Source organism: Dendronephthya gigantea, unplaced genomic scaffold, assembly GCF_004324835.1.
Source record: "Dendronephthya gigantea isolate DGI-Jeju-01 unplaced genomic scaffold, DenGig_1.0 000465F, whole genome shotgun sequence".
In the NCBI taxonomy this organism is placed as follows: Eukaryota; Metazoa; Cnidaria; class Anthozoa; order Malacalcyonacea; family Nephtheidae; genus Dendronephthya; species Dendronephthya gigantea.
This window is the reverse complement of record NW_021163475.1, coordinates 31,938-51,387: the sequence shown is the minus strand read 5'-3', so window position 1 is coordinate 51,387 and position 19,450 is coordinate 31,938. Positions and strand designations below refer to the sequence as shown.

General features: G+C 36.4%; 1 protein-coding gene and 1 long non-coding RNA gene across 5 annotated transcripts; both read right to left on the bottom strand.

The window, feature by feature from the left end:
* Positions 1-10,402: 10,402 nt before the first annotated feature.
* LOC114543473 (calcium/calmodulin-dependent protein kinase type II delta chain-like) lies at positions 10,403-11,395 on the bottom strand. 4 transcript variants are annotated; one of them, XR_003690053.1, is made up of 3 exons: positions 11,284-11,395; positions 10,964-11,134; positions 10,403-10,617 (listed from the first exon to the last, which is right to left on the bottom strand). XR_003690053.1 is itself a non-coding variant. In XM_028562436.1 (3 exons), the coding sequence occupies exons 1-3, from the start codon at positions 11,229-11,231 to the stop codon at positions 10,543-10,545; spliced, it is 258 nt and encodes an 85-aa protein (XP_028418237.1). In that variant the 5' UTR covers positions 11,232-11,293; the 3' UTR covers positions 10,403-10,542. The 4 variants fall into 4 exon arrangements, 2 of the variants coding, with proteins under 2 accessions (XP_028418237.1, XP_028418238.1); XR_003690054.1 differs by having other exon boundaries at positions 10,964-11,131; positions 11,284-11,392; XM_028562436.1 differs by having other exon boundaries at positions 11,220-11,293.
* Positions 11,396-11,917: 522 nt separating this feature from the next.
* On the bottom strand, positions 11,918-12,356 carry LOC114543470. The gene is made up of 3 exons (XR_003690052.1): positions 12,317-12,356; positions 12,041-12,116; positions 11,918-11,958 (listed from the first exon to the last, which is right to left on the bottom strand). It is a non-coding gene; the product is annotated as an uncharacterized LOC114543470 (long non-coding RNA).
* Positions 12,357-19,450: the final 7,094 nt, after the last annotated feature.

The window sequence follows — 19,450 nt, the reverse complement described above, 5'->3', positions numbered from 1 at the left end:
GCTTCCACTGTGATATCTTATCTGTGAAGTCTTATCAGTGCCCGTTTCGTTGAAGAAACGATGAACCAAGATTCAACTTCGCGTCATAAAATCTTTGAAACATCAGCCCGACTTTCTTCATATTTCAACTGAAGGCATTTCCGTGAAGTACTTTAGATAAAAAAGTCATTTATATCCGGATTGGGTTCCTCCTCCAGGGCAAGAGTCGTGCATTGACCACGTGATAACGAAACATTCTGAGCTCATCAGTGAAGGATGAACAATTGTAAAGGTTTTATTGCAACTCATAAGAATTACCAAAGGATATATTTTGTAAAATCTATTATATTACGAGCGTCTTTCCTTAAGTCTAGCGACCTACATTGTTCCGGTACCGCATGAGAAACTCTAGCTCGAATCCTCTTGATCTGACGTATTCTTTGTAACCAATTACAGCCTAGGTATCTGTAGTTTTCTTCTGATTTTGGTGAATAACTGACGCAATCTTAAAAAGAAAAACATTCGTATACCGTCAATATCACATCCGGACATTTAAATTACCCTAAGTTACTGACCAAATTTATTTAACATGCATTGCAATATGACGAACCAACTTCGACAGGTTTTTATCGGAAATAACTCTAGGGCCATAATTTGTATTGTTTAGAATATCCCTGAGTTCATCTTTAACGTTCAAACACACGATATTACTGTCGTTATCAATGGAAATGTCAAATACGCTCCTAAGAGCTTTCACTAGAAGAATATTAAAACTTGGTCGCTCTTGCAAATATATTTTGTTGTTTAAGCATGAATACGCTGGGCATACAGTGTATGCCAATTTAAACAATGATACTGAAAGAATTTTCCTTACCTGACTAATTGAGGCCTCGTTTTTGTTTCTCTTAAGCTCAACTTTTAAAACCTCAGGCTCCGTGCCCTTCTGCAGTGAATCATCTCACACAAACACTTTTCCTGCCGAAAAATATGCGCATGACATGTTCGAAGTTGCCCGCTTGTTGACTGTAACCGTGATCAACACATTGCCAAGCAACCAACTTCTTGACGCTCCATTGCGCAGGAGTCGTTCAACAACTGCAGCTCTATAAAAACAACAAAATAGTCATCTTCCCTGAAACACAGTGCAGAAAAATACGAAACCAACATACAGACCTTTTTGGTTGGGTCAAATAAGAAGAAAATGTATATTTGACCATCATATCACCCACGATTTCCATCATCTCTGAACTAAGTGTGTTGCTTGAGTCTTCCTTTGATTTCTCAAGGGAGTTTGGGAGTGAATGGAATTTGGTGGGGGGATTAGTGACTAAGGGTATGGGTTTGCAGCATCTGAAGATATATCTGCGTTGTTAAGACTCTAAAGGAATACAAGGACAAATGATTGAAAACGAGCTTGCATATAAGCAAAATTATGTAACATGAAATGGACAAGTTTATGTAACAACACTGCCTAAGCTGTATAAAGTTTAAACACCACTTCTTAATATCTATTGAAAATTTAGCAAGCAATCTCCGTGGCCATAGAATGACATGTGGACTTACTTTTGTAATCAATGGCACGAATTGTTTTCTTAACAACAGTGGACAGTTGACAAACCAGGATGAAATGACATTATCAGCAAGAGTTACCGTGTATTGAGAGTATCTAAGGTGAAACATATCAGTTCGTTTATATTTTATTCAATTTCACAAAACCAATAATAAAAAGTTTGAGATGTTATCGCGTTAAACAAACCTCGATGATGCTGTGTGAGGCAAACATATTCCAATGACTTGTTTCAAATGGATCGCTGTGAATTTTTTGTACTAATCACGAAGCTTTGACAATGCTATTTAAACGTTTTAAAAGAATGTTAGCAACTTTTCGTCGAATACGATTGAGTGTTTATTACACCTAGCTCTCCTTAGGGGGTACATTGATATTTCATAAAAGATTTCTTAATTTACGTAACTTCAAGAAACATACCAGAGAGAAATTCTAACAGTGGTATGACAACTTGAGGCGTTGGCGAAAGTTTAGTAAACTTTTCCAGATATGTTAGGAGCAGCCTAAGGACAAAAATTTAGAAATTATTACCCAAATAATCTTGTGAAGGAGTATCTCGCATAACAAGAGACGTTACATTTAGGCTGGAGTTTATTGAAAAACATTTTTGTAAATTCACTGAGCACATTATCAAGGCACGATTTCAAATATCTCCAAAGTAATAAACTTCAAAAACGCTGCAATTACTTAAATCAACTTCATTTTTTACAAAGTGCTAATGGACATAAAAAACGTCTCAAATTCCAGACAATCTTAAGTAGCCATACCTTGCCATAACTGAAGACATTTCTAACATACATATGGTGAGACAAGATACGCTTAACGTCGTGGAATGAGCAACCAAACCAATCTCCAAAGTACGCATCAGACAAAACTAGACGAAATATACAACAACGTTTAAGCGAGAACAGACAACCGCTGAAAATAAAGTGAAGCAGGTTCTTACCTGTTCATCTTGCCCAATAAAAATGTGGTACGTACACAGTTCTGTTAATACCTGCACATGTTACAATAAAATATCCAATTAAATCATTAGTATAGTATGATATAATTATGGTATAAATTGGTTATGCTATGGTATGGTGTGATATAATTATGGTATGATATGGTTATCGTATGGCATGATTTGGTCATGGTATGGTATGGTGTGATATAATTTTGGGATTATATGGTTATCGTATGGTATGATATGGTTATCGTATGGTATGATTTGGTTATGGTTAGTTATGGTATGATATGATTATATGATATGATTATATGATATGATTATATGATATGATGTGGTATGGTTATGGTTATGGTATGGTATGGTTTTGGTATAGTTATGGTAAGATATTATGATAGATGCAAAAAACTGAATGATAAGAACCGTACTGGAAAAATTCTAGCGTACAAATGAGGTCGGCGCATATCATGAGGAACGCGAAATAATCCAGGGAGAAAATCATAATTTCAAACCTGAATGCAAAGTAAAATTTTTAGTTCATGATTTTGGTGTGAAAAGTGCACAACTTTACATCCCTTACCATTTTAGATAACACTGTACATATTGAACGTAAGTAGTGCTTTCGAGAATGTATCAAGTTTTTATCTTGCAGTGCCTCCGGAAAGTTTCTCAGAACAACATCCAACACCTCCCATTCCAATTTCTAGAAAATGAAGAAAGTTGAACTTCAATCGAAACTTAATGCCAGATGATATATTATGATAGAAAAGTTTACCTGTTGTAAGCACACAGGAATAACATTCATCGCCTCGCTGTAAGGCAGTGAAACAATCCCGGTTGTCTTATCTTCTGCAGAACTAAAACAAAAATGAGAATGTATTACACTAACAAGAAAAGGAATTTTGGAAGCAGAATAGCTGACATGTCTTGCACTATCATCATTAACCAACGTTTTCCTTTCAGAACAATTAACATACGAAGTGAATTTGACTTTTCCACTTTTGTCTTGCACAAGGCCTTGACGTTGTCAGCTCGCAGACTGAGAAAACATTGAAGAATCTTTACAAAAAAACAATGTAAGACATCATAGAAAAATCGCAAGAAATAACATTGAATTTGGCTTACCACAAGTCGTATCTCCGATGCAATAGACGTCCGATAGCCATTGTCATAATGAGTTTTTATTTGGTACACTAATATATTGAATATTCGTTCTGCAATTACATAATAGGAAAGGGAGAATAAAAAAAAATATTTTATATAACATCAGTGTAAAATGAATGATGGAACTGTACAGCAAAATATGGTGTAGGCATAACACGTGGCCCTGCGAAGTAGTTGGCACTAAGAACCATGCTGTCATACCTGCCATCACCAGATATCATCAGATAATCTTGGTTTTTTAATGTTGAAAATAATCCGTTTTGATACTTTTTCCTATGAAGATATATCACAGGGAATATTTTTTTCCTACAATTATTATATACAAGTACTATAATATCTAATTCCCGTCTGGTCCCTATTAGGCTATTACTCCTGACAATATTGTCGCACAGAAGAAAAACATTAAATATCTCAGCAAGTATTTGGGCTAAAGACCCCGGAATACCAGTAAACGATAGCGGTTAAAACGATTCTTTGAATAGTATATTCCAACCAGCATATAGTTATAACCTGCACTTGTATTATACGTGAAAATAAGAATTAAAATAATAGCTTGCTTTGTTATCTGAAATTACTCACCCATTGCAAGATATATTTTGGAAATTCCATATTTTTTCGCTTTTTTGGTCTCTGTTGTCTTCAAAATGTCTAGAATTTGACATGTTATCATTCTGTTTTAATTCTGAGTAATTCTTGGTGTAGTATGTGCAAAATAATCAAAGAAAGAGCATTTTATAAGTTCTAAGCGATAATCATTGCTAATCACGTGCTTAAGGCAAGCTCGAATCGGACCTAGGTCAGATTTTCGGCTTTTGGCCCGAAATATTTATTATTGTGAAATATTATTGCCGGTGATGCGATATATCATATCATCAGGTATGTTTAAATAAAAAATGGGCAAAAATCTTCTAAAGGCTTGATTTTGACGCTAAAGATATCAAAATAATCCTGAATATGTGAGCTAAACCACTGCAACCGGTTTTCGTTTGCATTCGGGCAATATCCAAAGAATTAGGCCGCTTTGATGTGTAATATTGAATATATACAACACGTGAATATCGTAGCTGTGAATAGCTATGTATGCATAGCGGTAAAACGCCGTATTTCCACTGGAATTTGCAATATTTAGCCTTGAAATTTACTACATTTGCGAATTTGTCAGTTTGCTATATTTACTATTATTCCATGCCATGCCCAATTCTACAAATATTCTGAAAGGTTCAGTAGTTAAATGTACCACAGAATTCAAGTGCTACAACAGTTTGAAAGATTTACTTGCCTTTTAAATTCCGACTTTCCTGTTCGATGGGGTTCTAAAGCTGGTAGGGGAATAAAGCCTTTTAATAATGATTGAACTGTAATTTCTTGTGAACTTCATGAGAGAAATAATCGAACAAATACACTCATACTGTGATACATTGGCTTGGAATATGCTCCAAAACGTGTGAAATCGAACATTTGTTGTGCAATCACCTTGCAAATATCAAAGAAACGGTATCAAATTTTGAATATAGATTAACCAATCTGATTGGTTTTTATTGAACCAATCGTGGAGTACAAAATTTGACCAATGACAAATTGACCTGTGTACAGAAATAACCAATCAAGTTGTCTTAATTTTGCTGAATTATGCAAGAGCCTACAGGCTATAAAACAGAGCCGTCTGCGACCGTTTTTCTCAGGTAAGTGAGTTCTTTCTTTAGGTAGGATCAAGGTATGTATAATTAATTTTTTAAATAGAAGTAGACCCCGTGGCCCCGCTGTTAGCTAAGAATCTCTGTCCCCGTATCTGGAAACACGGCTCACTGCTTGTCTAACTGTGTTTTGCTTTTCGTTTTCTAGGGAGCTACTAATAATTTTTTTTTGTGTTTTTCAGACAAAGACGATCGTAGTTTAGTTTCAGTATCCAACCCTAAGAAGCCACCCCATATCCATTCCGTCAGTTAAACCCCAGCCAGCAATTGCCTTCATGCTAATTGTGATGCTTCATTTTCTAGGAACAACTCACCATATTTTTTGTCGTTTCAGCTACAGAGTTAGTGGGTTGTGGGTTGTTGGATGTTGTGTCGTCGGTTGTGTGTTTTGTGTTGTGTTGTGTTGTACTGTCTTGTCCTCTACGTTTCGTATTGTCTGCCAGTCGGTTTGGGAGAAGCCCTGTAGCTCTCTCTTTTTCCTGGCCACACAAAGAACACATTTTGCGGATACTCCTTTTTAGGAGTTCATGGGTTCGAATCCCATGAATGTGTCAATTTTGCGCTGATATCTAATGTGGTCCGTCTCAAATACAAAAGCACAACATCCAACGGACAATCTGCATCCTTTCATCACACCAACTACAAGTGTTGTCCTCATACAACAGAATGGAACTTCCAACGGAGCAAAGAGTAACCAATACGCAAGACGAAGTTCTTGTACCTTCTCAAACAGGACAGAATGCGGCACTTGTTAATGAAGTATTCTCGATGTTTAAGGGATCCTCTCAGTTAGACGTCCGATCAGAGGATATTTCAAAGTGGTAAGCTCATTTAAACTTGTGATTACTCTGCGAATACTTCACCCATTTTAATAAATATGAGACCACTAAACTCATTGCTGTCCGGTCGTAAACGGCGCACACAGATAATTTCGGTTTTATCTGGAAGTGTTTTATCAATTCAACTAGAAATTGTATTATCTTAAAGAAAAAACATTTACCTATTTGTATAACTTTAGTTCATTTCAAAAGCTTTCCTATAAGCCAAGATATTTATTGCAGAACTTGTACTTTTTAAATTGAATGTTAGAGAAGCAAAAATACGCAAAGCCTTCCAAAAATCTCGCCTAAAAACCTCCAAATATTTGTAGCTTACATTGGGATCAATATTTTCATATATTTTACTCGAAATACAGTTGCTTTGGCGATTTGTAGTGATATTTCCAACTAATGTGTTTACAAACGGAAACCCGAAATGTACATATAATTATCACCATATTAGCGAAAATTTGACAATTATGACCTCTAGGGAAAATTTTACCCACAAATCGATTTCTGGGCTTATTTTACCCCCACGGGGTAGGCAACATTACGTTTTTGACACCTCTAACCTCACGCGACAACCACTTGTGCATGCGGCTGAGCAACACCTCGCTATACACAATAACAAATAAAAAAATCTATATTTTTCGAGTTTTTCTGCCCATCCTGACTTAAATCCTATCAGAAAAGATAACTAATGCCTTTACAGTTTATATGTAACGGTTAAAAGACGACAGGATAAAAAATAACGAAGAAAATAACGAAATTCCAAAGGCGAGTTATATTTCCATTTTGTAATCCTGTTAATTTGATATGATTTTTAGAGTTGCACTGCAGTGTCAGGTTAACAGCAGTATTGATTAATTTCTTGATTAGAAATTTTCGAGCTATATTTTGGTGGTATTTTTGTGCTTTTTAAATTAAACGGATTAATTTCAACATTAAAAAACCAAGATGATTTCATGATATCTGGTGATGGAAGCATGACAGCATGGGTCATAGCGCTAAGTATTATGCGTACACAATATTTCACTGGTGTTATAAAAAATAGATTTTTTTTCTCCCTTTCCTATTATGTAATTGCATTTACCAATATATATGTAACTGTCAGGGGTTGGGGGTATTATGTGAATATGAAAGAAAACAACCTGCATTTTGTTCTGTATATTCTTGTGTTATAGAAGTCAAAAATACATGCTGTTACTATACTGTATAGGCCCTTGTGATTCATATACAATTATAGTTTCAATTGTGTGATAGTTATGTTCTTGTAATCTCAATTGTAGATTCTATGGCATATAGAGTCGAATTGGTACGGCAAAATATCTTTGAGAATTGAAGTTTATGGCGGTTCTTCAGGTATGTTCTGGCAATTCACTGAAATACTATTTGTTCGCTAAGGAATGTTGTCCCATGGTAGCGGTACGCATGAACCTGGGATATCACAATGCTGATAACCTCACAACCCTGGACAATGATATAATAATTTACTTGTTCCTTGTGTTTCAATTTTAGATCAAATAAAGTTGGCAACCCAGGAGTTGCTAACAATTATTACCTTTCTCTTATCACTGACTACACCTCCATCCATCGCTGTGCCATACATGGATTTGATGGACTGACATACCAAGCAAGGTAAATATTGCAGGCTACATGGTATATGTTCAGTTTATTATTATGTCATATTAGGACTGTTGGACATTATTTTTTTATTCAGTAATTCCCCTATATGGGAATGTGATAAAATTCGATGTTAACCCCCAAGTAAAGATTTCACAAAATCAATGGAAATAACGCTGTACCTCGACTGGTTTCAATTCTGGAGGAGCCGTGTATGGCAAAATTATATGCATTATCATTTCATTTTTGTTGATGATTGTTCGATGGTGTTTTGGTGCCAGAAGATAATTGATACTAATTATTGGCCCACGTACTGAAGACACATAACATCCCAGATAATAGCAACAAGTGTTGGGAATGCGGATAAGTCGACAGGACATGGTCGCTTAAATGAGGCAGCTTCCTGGTCTGCACGGAAAAATAACCAGGACCAAATGCGTTCGGCAAGAAAGATGTTTGTCGGAGCGATTTCACTCAAAGTCGTCGTGATTATAATTAGTGGGTGAAGACCTATTCTGTGTCCTGTAGTTCCGACGGGCAAAAATTCGATCATTACAAAATAAATGGACTAGTCAGGGTTAGCTGGATTAATAAGCAAGGCTTCTACAGATTACCCTGTCACGTTATATGCATCACATCATTTCCATGCGGTCATATATAACTTTTAATGTGTGATTAAGATTAATTGTTTAACAAATTATTCATTTCATTAGAGACTCGCTGGTGGAAAATGTCCTATCACCAACTGTAACCGCGCTTTACATCCGCATTCATCCAAAGACATGGTACGCAACATATCTTTGAGAATTGAAGTTTATAGCTGTTTTTCAGGTATGTTCTAGCAATTCACTGAAATACTATTTGTTCACTAAGGAATGAGAAATGACTGAGAGATCCATCTGACTGAAATATATAGCGAAAATTTTTCAATAAATGGCTTATGTAAGAGCGAGTTTTTGATTTAGAAATAAATTCTTTACACCCTACCAGCGGGTTTGTCAGGTTTTTTACTAACTTAGGTGCATTGGAATACAAGTAAAAATAAGGCGTGTTTTAGAAGTTATACCTGGACGAGGAATCCAGCATATCATTATGAGGAACAAAGCTATTATAGCGGTATATACTCAGGGCTATCACAATCAAGTTTAGTGTTATCGCTTTATTTCAATGTTTGCTGCACGGTCGGATTCTCACAATTAAAAGAAAATCAAGCGAAAAGTTTCACACGTACAAAAGTATAGGTATGGAACTGGGGCCGGTTGTTCGAAAGATGGATAACTTATCCAACGGATAAGTCCTATCCAACGGATAAATCTGGATAGTTATCCATTGGATAAAAACGCGTTGCAGGAAGCGTGGATAGTGAAGTGATAGCTACCCAATAGATAAGTTAAAATTTACCAGAAGAAAACAGTATTATTCTGAAATTTCGTACCACAACGTCAGCTGTTGCTAAGCATTTACAACATTGAATTCATAATCATTACGAATGCTCGAGTATAGTTACTGAATGGAAAAGGCTTGAACAAGTGATTTGCTCGAACTTTGCACTTCACATCATAGTGATTTTATTAATTAAACACATTGCAATTTTATTCCTTGACCTTGCAACGCTTTGCCTTTCGGTCCAATAGCAAATTTAGAAACACTATTTTAATGTTCGTGAATGAAATTACTTAGATATTAGCAAGTTTCCTTGGAATAGGTTGAATCTTTCTTTGCATATTCGCGTTTATAAACTGATTAGAAGCGTATAGTAAATTTACCACCTGTTATAAATGCGAGGATGTCCAAAAAATCGCCGGTCGAACGGAATGTGTAGGCAACGTGAAACGCTGCTGCGACAAATTGCACTTCGAAAACATTTTTAATATATAGTGAATACAATCATGATGTGTATTAGTTTGTTGAAACACAGTAAGAGGAATATTGCATTTTTGTCCTATTTTATATAAATGTTTACAGTGTTACCTTGTATCTTTGAATTTATCCACTAGATAGTGGATTTAAACCACCTCCGGACCTTGGATAAATTTATCCGGTAGATAGCGATTTTTATCCTCTGGATAAAGTTATACAAGCTTCGTGCAACCCAAATCACACGCTGGATAAAACTTATCCGTTGGATAGTGAGTTATCCGTTGGATAGCGACTTTCCACCTTTCGAACAACCGGCCCCTGTTCTTTTATTTATCGGAATAACTAGTGATGTGATCTTACATGAAGCATTTTCAGTCATGCTGCTAAATTGTCGTGCTAGCTACGCCACTGAGTAATTTATTTGCTCGCAGAGCCTCGTCTGCTGAACGTGACCGTCGGCCAGTCTTCACCATGTACGGTGACAGTTATTTTCTGCCTTTTAACTTGCCGACATGCAATGTTTCATTGCACGGTGAGTTTTCAACTTTACTGAAGGCGCTACTATACAATATGCAATTTTCCTTACAACTTGCAATGCAATTATAATTCCGAAGGATGTTAATTTGTAAAGAGTGTTCGAAATACTAAGGAAACGTTAGCAGATCGTAATAGATGTTCGTATTTGACAACTTTAGATGCCTCAGGAGTAGAATGGTTTTGCAATTTGCAAGGAAAGTTGCGTAGTGTAACAGCGCCTTGAGATTGTTTCGGAAAGCTGGTTAAATTTCGATGTAACTTGCAAACATGTAATGTTTCATTGCAATTGCGAGTTGAAAATAAGGGTCATTGGACGGAAGAACGGGACAAGTATCGTAGTTTTCAACATACCTTTTATAATATAGACATTGATCTTCCATCCACGGTCGGTTTTATCATTTTTTCTGCTTTTTCTATCATTTCTTTATCCTACAAAAGACAAAAAAAACTTGTTAAATCGTGGATCAATCTAACACTTTTAAAAGCTTTCTCTCCTAACAGAACTAATTTTATTTATACCGTATAGTTCTATCAGTTCTAAATTGTCCTTTATGGAGGTCCAGTAGGGGTCATCCCGTATTGATGCAGTGTTACTACAGGAGGAAACCTGAACTAAACTGACTTTATTTATGCTGGATAGCTGTATCAGTTCTAAACTTCAACCAAACTAATTCTAACAATTCGAAAAAGCTGGGACTCAGACGAAAAAGGTCAGCCGATTTTGAAAAATCTTAGATGCGGGGTTTTATAAGGCGGTTAGTAATTTCATCATCACCTTCATCCAAGGATGTTCCAGAGCTTCTGAAACCGTGATGCATTTTCTGTGACCAACAGTAAGCAGTTTTGTTATAAGATCCTTAGCTTCACTGCTAACATTCTTCCAGAGGTTGTTCGGAAATTTATACGACCCTTCTTTGACTTGTTTCTCCAATGGGTTATTTGCCTGCTTTGAAAATAAAGAAGATCCGGAAAGTCTAAAAGACGTTAACTTTTCATTGACGTACTCCAATTTTGAAATGAGGTTAAGCTACCTCCAGCTTCATTACAAATCGTGTTCACTACGTGAATTTGAGTAAACTGAAGTATATGGCATACCAAACATATAGTATAACTCCCAGGCTCCAGCAGTCACACGATTTCTTGTAGGATCGTTCTTCAGGCTACGGGATTAACATTTTGGTAGCGAGGTAAATTGGTGTACCACAGAGTGTTTCCATATAGGAATTCTGATCTAAAAAATTAATTGTTATCATTGAGATCTGTAACAATGAGAAATAACTGAACCTAAAACGTTTGCAGAATGCGCTCTGCTTTCGTAAAACGAAATCACGGACAAAACTCGGAATTGAGATTATAGTGACTTGCAGGATTTGCTGGCAATGGTCACATCGAATGGTTTCTTCAAAGACAATTTAAAGGGCAATTTAAACACAAGTTCAATACACAACCGACACAAACCTTTATAAACGTTTCATCATACGAGGAACACAATAAAACATTTTCTGGCTAAAGAAGAAAAAGTTAAATTATGGTCGTTAAAGTTTAGGATATAAAGACAGTATTGATAAATAAATTAGGGCGTGCTTACCTTCCAATCCCTGTTAGTGATGCCATTTTCATGTAAATGCTAAAAATACGAAACAGTATGAATAAAGTTAGTTTAGTTCAGGCTCCTGCAGTAACACTGGATCAATAACAGATGATCCTTAGCTTGGTGTCATTAAAAGCTCCAATCTCTTCGTGATATTTTCCATAAACTTTAGTCATCGCCTGTGAATGAAATATTCCAATTTGTTTAATTCATTCTTCGAAGGCTACACATGGCTACATTCCCGCTAAACGACATCCTCACCTGAAGGCACATTGCTTTCATAGTTGGTTTAGTTGTCAATAGGAATCAGTGATACAGATCGTTAGACAACTCGAGCCTGAAAACAAAATAGAAAAGTCGATCGAATCTTGAATGGTTTCATCCATGATTCTATACTTCTCTACTACATTCTGCAGGACAAATAACATTACGTGAACTGTGCAGCAATATAGAGAATAGGGGGAAGCCAGACAGAAAAGCACATGGAAAGTAGTTTGAATATTTGCAAACCCTGACAGATAAATGTCGTGGACTCACACATTTGTTATCGGCGTCTCCTCGTCGTTTTGTTCCAACAAGACTCTCAAATAATAGTCACCTGATAGCAGAGATACGTTACTGAGTTTGATTCCTATCGAGGAATAAGGGGGGACGCTTTATGAAGAACTGTTAAAAAGCTAGAGCAGTTAGGCTTATCACTAACCTATTTCAGCTCATCAGCTAAACATTCATACAGGACTTCAAACTAAAGGTGATTCCAAAAGACAATGTAGTTTCCACTCAGATCTTTTTCCATTGCAAATGCGTGCAAATCAGATTCGAGTGCCCCAGAAGTTCCTCTCGCGTCTGTCACATTGAAAACATAAGAAATTGTTTCATACTCTTTTACGAGAACAGTTTAGAGAAAGAGGTCAGGACTATTGAATTTGTCTTGTTATACTCATAGCGACAGGAAATCCTCCATACATTTCCATATCCTATATTTTCAACGGAAACTAACCTTAACTTCGAGACTCACCTTGTATATCCAAATCAGGTTGTACGCTGTCAGATCTTGACTGAATCTGTAAAAAAGATCCGCTTAAATATCATTGCTTTTTCATCTTTCAAACGACTAGAACATTTTCCCATTTTCTTAATATGAACACTTACTTGTAATAAAAAAACTGGATTTAAATTCTCACATCTTTCCTGGATTTGAATCCTATTTTTGTCCTCCAATGCGAGAGATATCCTTCAAGTTGATTCCTCAACGTTCCCCTCGTTTTTCCAGAGCTCTAAGACACAAGTATAACGCGTGAAATAACAGGCTTATACGTACATGCAAGCATGCATTATGAAATTTTGGAACACGATTGTTGATTTAAAACGTACTTCTGCAAGCTTTACATTGTCACGAATTGATAAACGATCTTCTTCAGTCTCTGGTGGCTGAAGGAAAGATAAAAACTTTCCAACAAAATTGTTTCTTTACAAAAAGGTTTTACACTTCTGAATGAATTACTATTTAATTATTTCCTCAGTGGGGCAGTTGGCACAGTTTAAGGATGAATGATGGAGTTTAGTTACCAAAGCAGTTGATACCACTTAGTCATGAATACGATTGGTTAGTCAGAATCACCTCAATGGGTTTATGTAAATAATGGCCCTCGCAAAAAAGTTTTCAAAGATTTCTTACTTCGTCAGGGCTTTCAAGGTAATAGAGCAAACCAGCAGGCTGTGAAAATCGTATTCAAATTTATTACATAATTGTTTATGAACCAAAAATTATGAACAGGAAATCTCGCATTTAAACTTTCTTGTATATTTTAGACATTAAAAACTATAACTACTTTAATACGAACATTATTCTCGCAAGTAATGCCATTGCTGTTGGATGATGCTATGCCAACAATAATGATTATAAATTACTTATGGAGTATGCTTGTTAGTCTCAATTGAACTATTTACAGATGGCTAGTATATAGAGGATTATAAAATCACAAGTTTTAAGATGAATCTGAGAATGTTGCTAAAATACAACTCAGGTCCTGTGGATGGAATAGAGGCTATACCTCTGCAACAATTTGTTAATTAATCACACTAATTCGCACCTGTTCAATAGCGAACGTCTATCAGTGCTTTGCGTAAACATGGCCATGCGTAAGCGTTTTGGTAGAGCGCCCTCGGCAAGCGCCAGAACTTGTATTTTTGCCGCGGTTTCTTCATCAGCTTCCTAAAGTGAAGTTCTAACTAAATATTAACAGATGATTTTAGGCACTTCACACGATGCAGGAATATTCTTGAGGTTTTAAAGGGTCTTAATTTCGAGTGGTATTATACGCACTTCAAATTCAAGCAGGGAACAGTTGATGGAAAAATGAGTCAACTGTACGTCCTCAGTGACAAGAGCATTGCACCGGCATCGCAAAAGCGTAGGTTCGATTCCTGCCGGAGGATCTATAGTTCACTCATTTTCCGTCATCTGTTCCTGGCTTGATTTGAAGTGTGTATAATACCTCTCAAAATTAAGACTTTTTAAAACCTCTTAAATATCAACTGAACTAATATGTACATTCATCACGGGTAAAAAAATGCAGAGCGTTATAAATGACGTTCGTCAAAGGCAGAAAATTCTCAATGGATGAATGAATGAATAAAACGTACCTCGATTATCGCCTTCAGAACCATGCCAGCACCTTTCACAATTGTTGTCGACGGATGCTGAAATTGTTGAGGAACGAATTCAAAACCACGATTGGTAAGAACCATTAGCGGGGCAATAGTAAAACATACATAAGCGAAGAAATGGTAAAATTGGTACTATTATTTAGTTTTGTCGTAAACCTACCTGGAACAATCGATAAATGCAATGACCCATTTCTAGACAAACAAATAACAGACTTCATGAGTTGCTCCTATGCATGGGTCAAGCTAGTGGACGTGGTAAACTTCACCAAAAAGGTAAAGAGAGAAAGGCTATTAATCAACTCTCAACCTCAGTCAAAGAGCCATAAACTACCAAGAAGACAAGTTGAATGAAAAGCTCCTCAAATTTCTTTGTAGCATACTTGCAACTTTCTCCAGTAATTTCCCAAACTGTTCATCATCTGTTGTCTCACTAAGAGGAATATGCAATAGTCGATTTATTGTAACAGACTACATGAGTTGATTCAAAATATTGGAAGCAATCACACCTTACTATTAGTTTAACATGAATGTCCAACTTCACTCCGGTATTTTTTTAATATATTGCAAAGCAACTAGAACAAACCTGTAAGGAGGACACAGAGCAAACGTCAGAAAATCAAGCAATCTACTTATAACTAAAACCCCAGTAGAACGAATATAGAAGAAAAGTTTTCATGGTTAATCTATTTCTTGTGTTTAGTTAGAAAGGTAGTTCAAATTAGAAAGGCAGTTGCTACGAATCACTTGCTGGGTTTTGCAAGGGAATTTCTCTTCCAAAACAAAGCTATATACATACAAGAGGGATGGAAAAAAAATGCAAGGGTTCATCATAGATTATAGGCAACCAACACCGCACATCTTACCACATTTATCGTGAGAATTTCCAACAAACTGCTTAGAAATTTTTCAGAGGATAACAAAGAGCTTTTGTTTATCTGTTCTTGTCGAATGTCATAGTTATCGTGCGTTGGCTATATAAAAAAACAGAATTGGTTTCGATAAAATTGGTTCCTGTTAACATTCAGATTTCAAAGTTGGCTGAGTTTATGTGGATTGCAAGTTAAAGGGGTAACACTAATGACAGTGACAGATTTAGCAACATATTACCAGGAAATTCATCGTTAAAGTGTTGGCGCTTTCCTTTATACGGAAAAAACGGCCAGACCGGTCCTATTGTCGATCTCGGTACAGACAGATTACTGGTATTTTAGAGTGTTTCAAGAACTCTGCGTTCAAGTATATCGTTACTTGCATCTGTCTAGCTCGGAAATTTCGCAACTATATTCTTAACGAAATACTCTATTTTAAATTTAAATATGACCGGTCTGACCATTTTGGCCGCTTAAAGGAAAGCCCTCTCTTTACCTGCATCAGAGCACACAGCATGTCGACAGCGGCGTGAGTCGCGGCTTCATTATTCCTCTTCAAAGCTTTCACAGTTTTCACACCAACCTTCTCATAGAAGCTGTAAAAACAAAACAGAAACACGGTCTAGAGAAAGTGAGCTGGTTGAGTAAACAGCGTGTGTTATGGTTAAAGATAAACTTTTCTCACCTAGTGAGCGTTGTGAAACCTGCTTTGGATCCAACCTAATGTCTCAAAGCGTGAAACAGTGCTTCGAGATCTTTATCTGATATTTGTTTTGGTCTCCTGCAAATAGACGAGACATTTTAACTATTTTATGTATATAATGAACACCTGTGAAGGTAATAGCAGTCAGAATATGTATATTTTAGGGTTGAACACTAAATATATTTATTGGCAAAGATATACCTTCGTGAGCAATGAGCATTGTGATGGCATTAATGATAAGTCTTTCTTTATTCTCCGGGAAAAGTCCTTACAAAATATTTAAAATCGTTTGAAATATATATTGGAGTTTAAAAGACTTAATATTCCAGCCGTACTTCTGGCGAGAAAATTTCAAATCTACCATTTCATGGATTCGGACCCAGTCAACTCAGCAACCAGAGTTACCGCAGCGTAGTCCCTAGGCCTCTTAACGTTCCTTATACGCGGCGAGGCGGGAACTGAGAGGCCTAGAACAAAATGTTTTGTATTTTAGCTAAAGTGGGGACTTTTTGTCCCCACTTTCTGTATTGAGGTCAGTTTACGATCCACGACGCGGTTAACTGGCCTTGTTCGACGTCGCTAGTCAAATATTTGCTTGAAATAACCTACGGGATATTAATATTTGTCAGGACTTCGAAATTTTCATACAAACGTTTCAATGTCATTTGCTGTCGACGCTATCGACTATCAAGTAAACTCGAGTCCGTACGTACATGGTTATGATTATAATAAGCTTCAATCTGCCAATTTAAATTATTCTCGCTTCCTTTATAACGATTATTGTTGTAAATCTAGGTCAACTAATGCATACTAAAATATGCAGAAAACTAACGTGCGTATGAAAAACACGTGAGTGGAAAACAGCCTTAATCCAGATTTTGACGGAACATTAAAACTCAGTAAAAATGCAATAATATTCTCTACACAGGATTTTGTCTGCAGAAAAGTACAAAATAAGAAATTGTCAACTTACGTCTTGGATGACTGCATGAAGTAGACCGCTGTAGGAAATATTGCAGTTAAATCTCTACACATCTTCGGTTAAATTTCCTGCAAGGAACCAGTAATAAGACAATATAAGCTTTTGGAGATATTTCAAAAATTTAAAGTGAAATAAAAAGAGAAATATTTCACCTGGAGACGCAGCGAGGAATTTTAAATGACTGCTTTCTACTTCTTCGTCAACAACGTTATACAATGGACCCCAACGATAACCATGAAAAATATATCATCTTAAAAAAACAATTCTTCTTTTGCTGTATGTGATGTATTGGACTGAATAATAGGAATACCTGACGAGAAGTGTAATTGTTTGTGTGTTATATAAGATCCCATACGTCAGGAGGAGAATGAAATGAGGGTTCGTATTTACGGCAATCATAGCAGTGCGAGATTTTCAACAGGAAAATTTTGACAATTATTTTCGCTCAATCATCTATGAAAAAGCGTACAGTACCGTCTCTTCGTTGGGGTCGTTTTTGTTCTTGCACGAAATAAATTTCATGCAAAGCGAGTTTGAAGAGAAATTCTTACCATAAAAGCGCTTGGTCCATATCTCGGCCTACGACTCAAATATCGAGTTTGTTGAACAAATGCCGAACCAAGATTCAACTTTTGACCGGAATCTTGTAATAAAATCGACGAGGGTGAAGATCTGCCGTGTTCTGTAAGCAGCATCTTTTGTTCTGCGCTGTCTAAAATGCAGGCAGATAATTTGTTCATTTCGTAAATGCGCGAACAATGGCCGATCTGTTTTAACATTACAAACCTGACTCCTTGAGTTCGGTTTTCTTCATTTCAACATCATCCCGGGTATCTTCAATATTAGTTTCCTCATCTTCTCTACACGATGCGAGGCGATCTTTGACAAGATCTACAATCAATGTACGCTGTCTGTGCTCTTGCTAAGAAGTTCTGTTGTAGTTTCAAGGCGTTGTCTGGCTCCTTCTTTAATGAGTTCGGCCGACAAATCATCTTAAATACAACAATATCAATTTGACATTCCGCCAACGGAATGCCCAACCGAAACATTGAACAGGTTTGACCCATCGTTGACAAGTTGTGGGCGAAAACATTCAGAGCACAATTTGACTGAGAAAATAAATGGGCTTACCAAAGAGTTGTTTTGGAATTAAACTTTCATAAATCTCAGTCTTTCCCACCGCTGGTCGTCACAAGATGTTTGAGTCACAAGATTTCTGTACTGAGCATATGGTACCAGTGGCCTTTAAATCGCGGGTAAGAAGGTCAGATGCTTTGGTATCGAATTTTGTGTTTGGCACCTGGCTAGAATCATCTGCACGAGTTTTGCTATCAGTTGAAGAAGCCTGGAAATGACAAATACGTTCCTAAGAGCTTTCACTAGAAGAATATTAAAACTTGGTCGCTCTTGCAAATATATCTATTGAAAATTCAGCAAGCAATCCCCGTGGCAATAGAATGACATGTGGACTTACTTTCGTAATAAATGGCACGAATTGTTTTCTTAACAATAGCGGACAGTTGACAAACCAGGATGGAATGACATTATCAGCAAGAGCTACAGTGTATTGAGAGTATCTAAGGTGAAACATATCAGTTCGTTTATATTTTAATCATTTTGACAAAACCAATAATAAAAAGTTTCAGATGTTATCGCGTTGAGCCAACTTCGATGATTCTGTGTAAGGCAAACATATTCCAAAGACTTGTTTCAACTGGATCGCTGTGAAGTTTTTGTACAAAGCACAAAGCTGTTACAATGCGATTTAAACGATTTAAAAGAATGCTACCAACTTTTCGCCGAATACGATTGTGTGTTTACACAACCTAGCTCTCTTTAGGGGGTACATTGATATTTTGTAACAGATTTCATAATTTACGTAACTTCAAGAAACATACCAGAGGGAAATTCTAGCAGTGGTATGGCAACTTGAGTCGTTGGCGAAAGTTTAGTAAACTTTTCCAGATATTGTGGGAGCAGTCTAAGGACAGAAAATTTAGTAATTATTACTTAAAAAATCATATATTTGTGAAGGAGTATCTCGCATCACAAGAGACGTTACGTTTAGGCTGGAGTTTATTGAAAAACGTTTCTGTAAATTCACTGAGCACATTATCAAGGCACGATTTCAAATATCTCCAAAGAAATAAACTTCTAAAACGCTGCAACTACTTAAATCAACTTCATTCTTACAAAGTGCTAATGGACATAAAAAACGTCTCAAATTCCAGACTATTTTAAGTAGCCATACCTTGCCATAACTGAAGGCATTTCTAACATACATATGGTGAGACAAGATACGCTTAACGTCGCGAAATGAGCAACCAAGTACGCATTAGACAACACTAGACGAAATATACAACAACGTTTAAGCAAGAACAGACAACCGCTGAAAATAAAGTCCCGCAGATTCTTACCTGTTTATCTTGACCAATAAAAATGTGGTA

Excerpts from the sequence above, each read along its gene's own strand:
- LOC114543473 (XM_028562436.1), bottom strand. Across the intron at positions 10,618-10,963 it reads TGGAACATCCTTGGATGAAG|GATAAAGAAATGATAGAAAA; the intron begins GTGATGATGAAA and ends TGTCTTTTGTAG.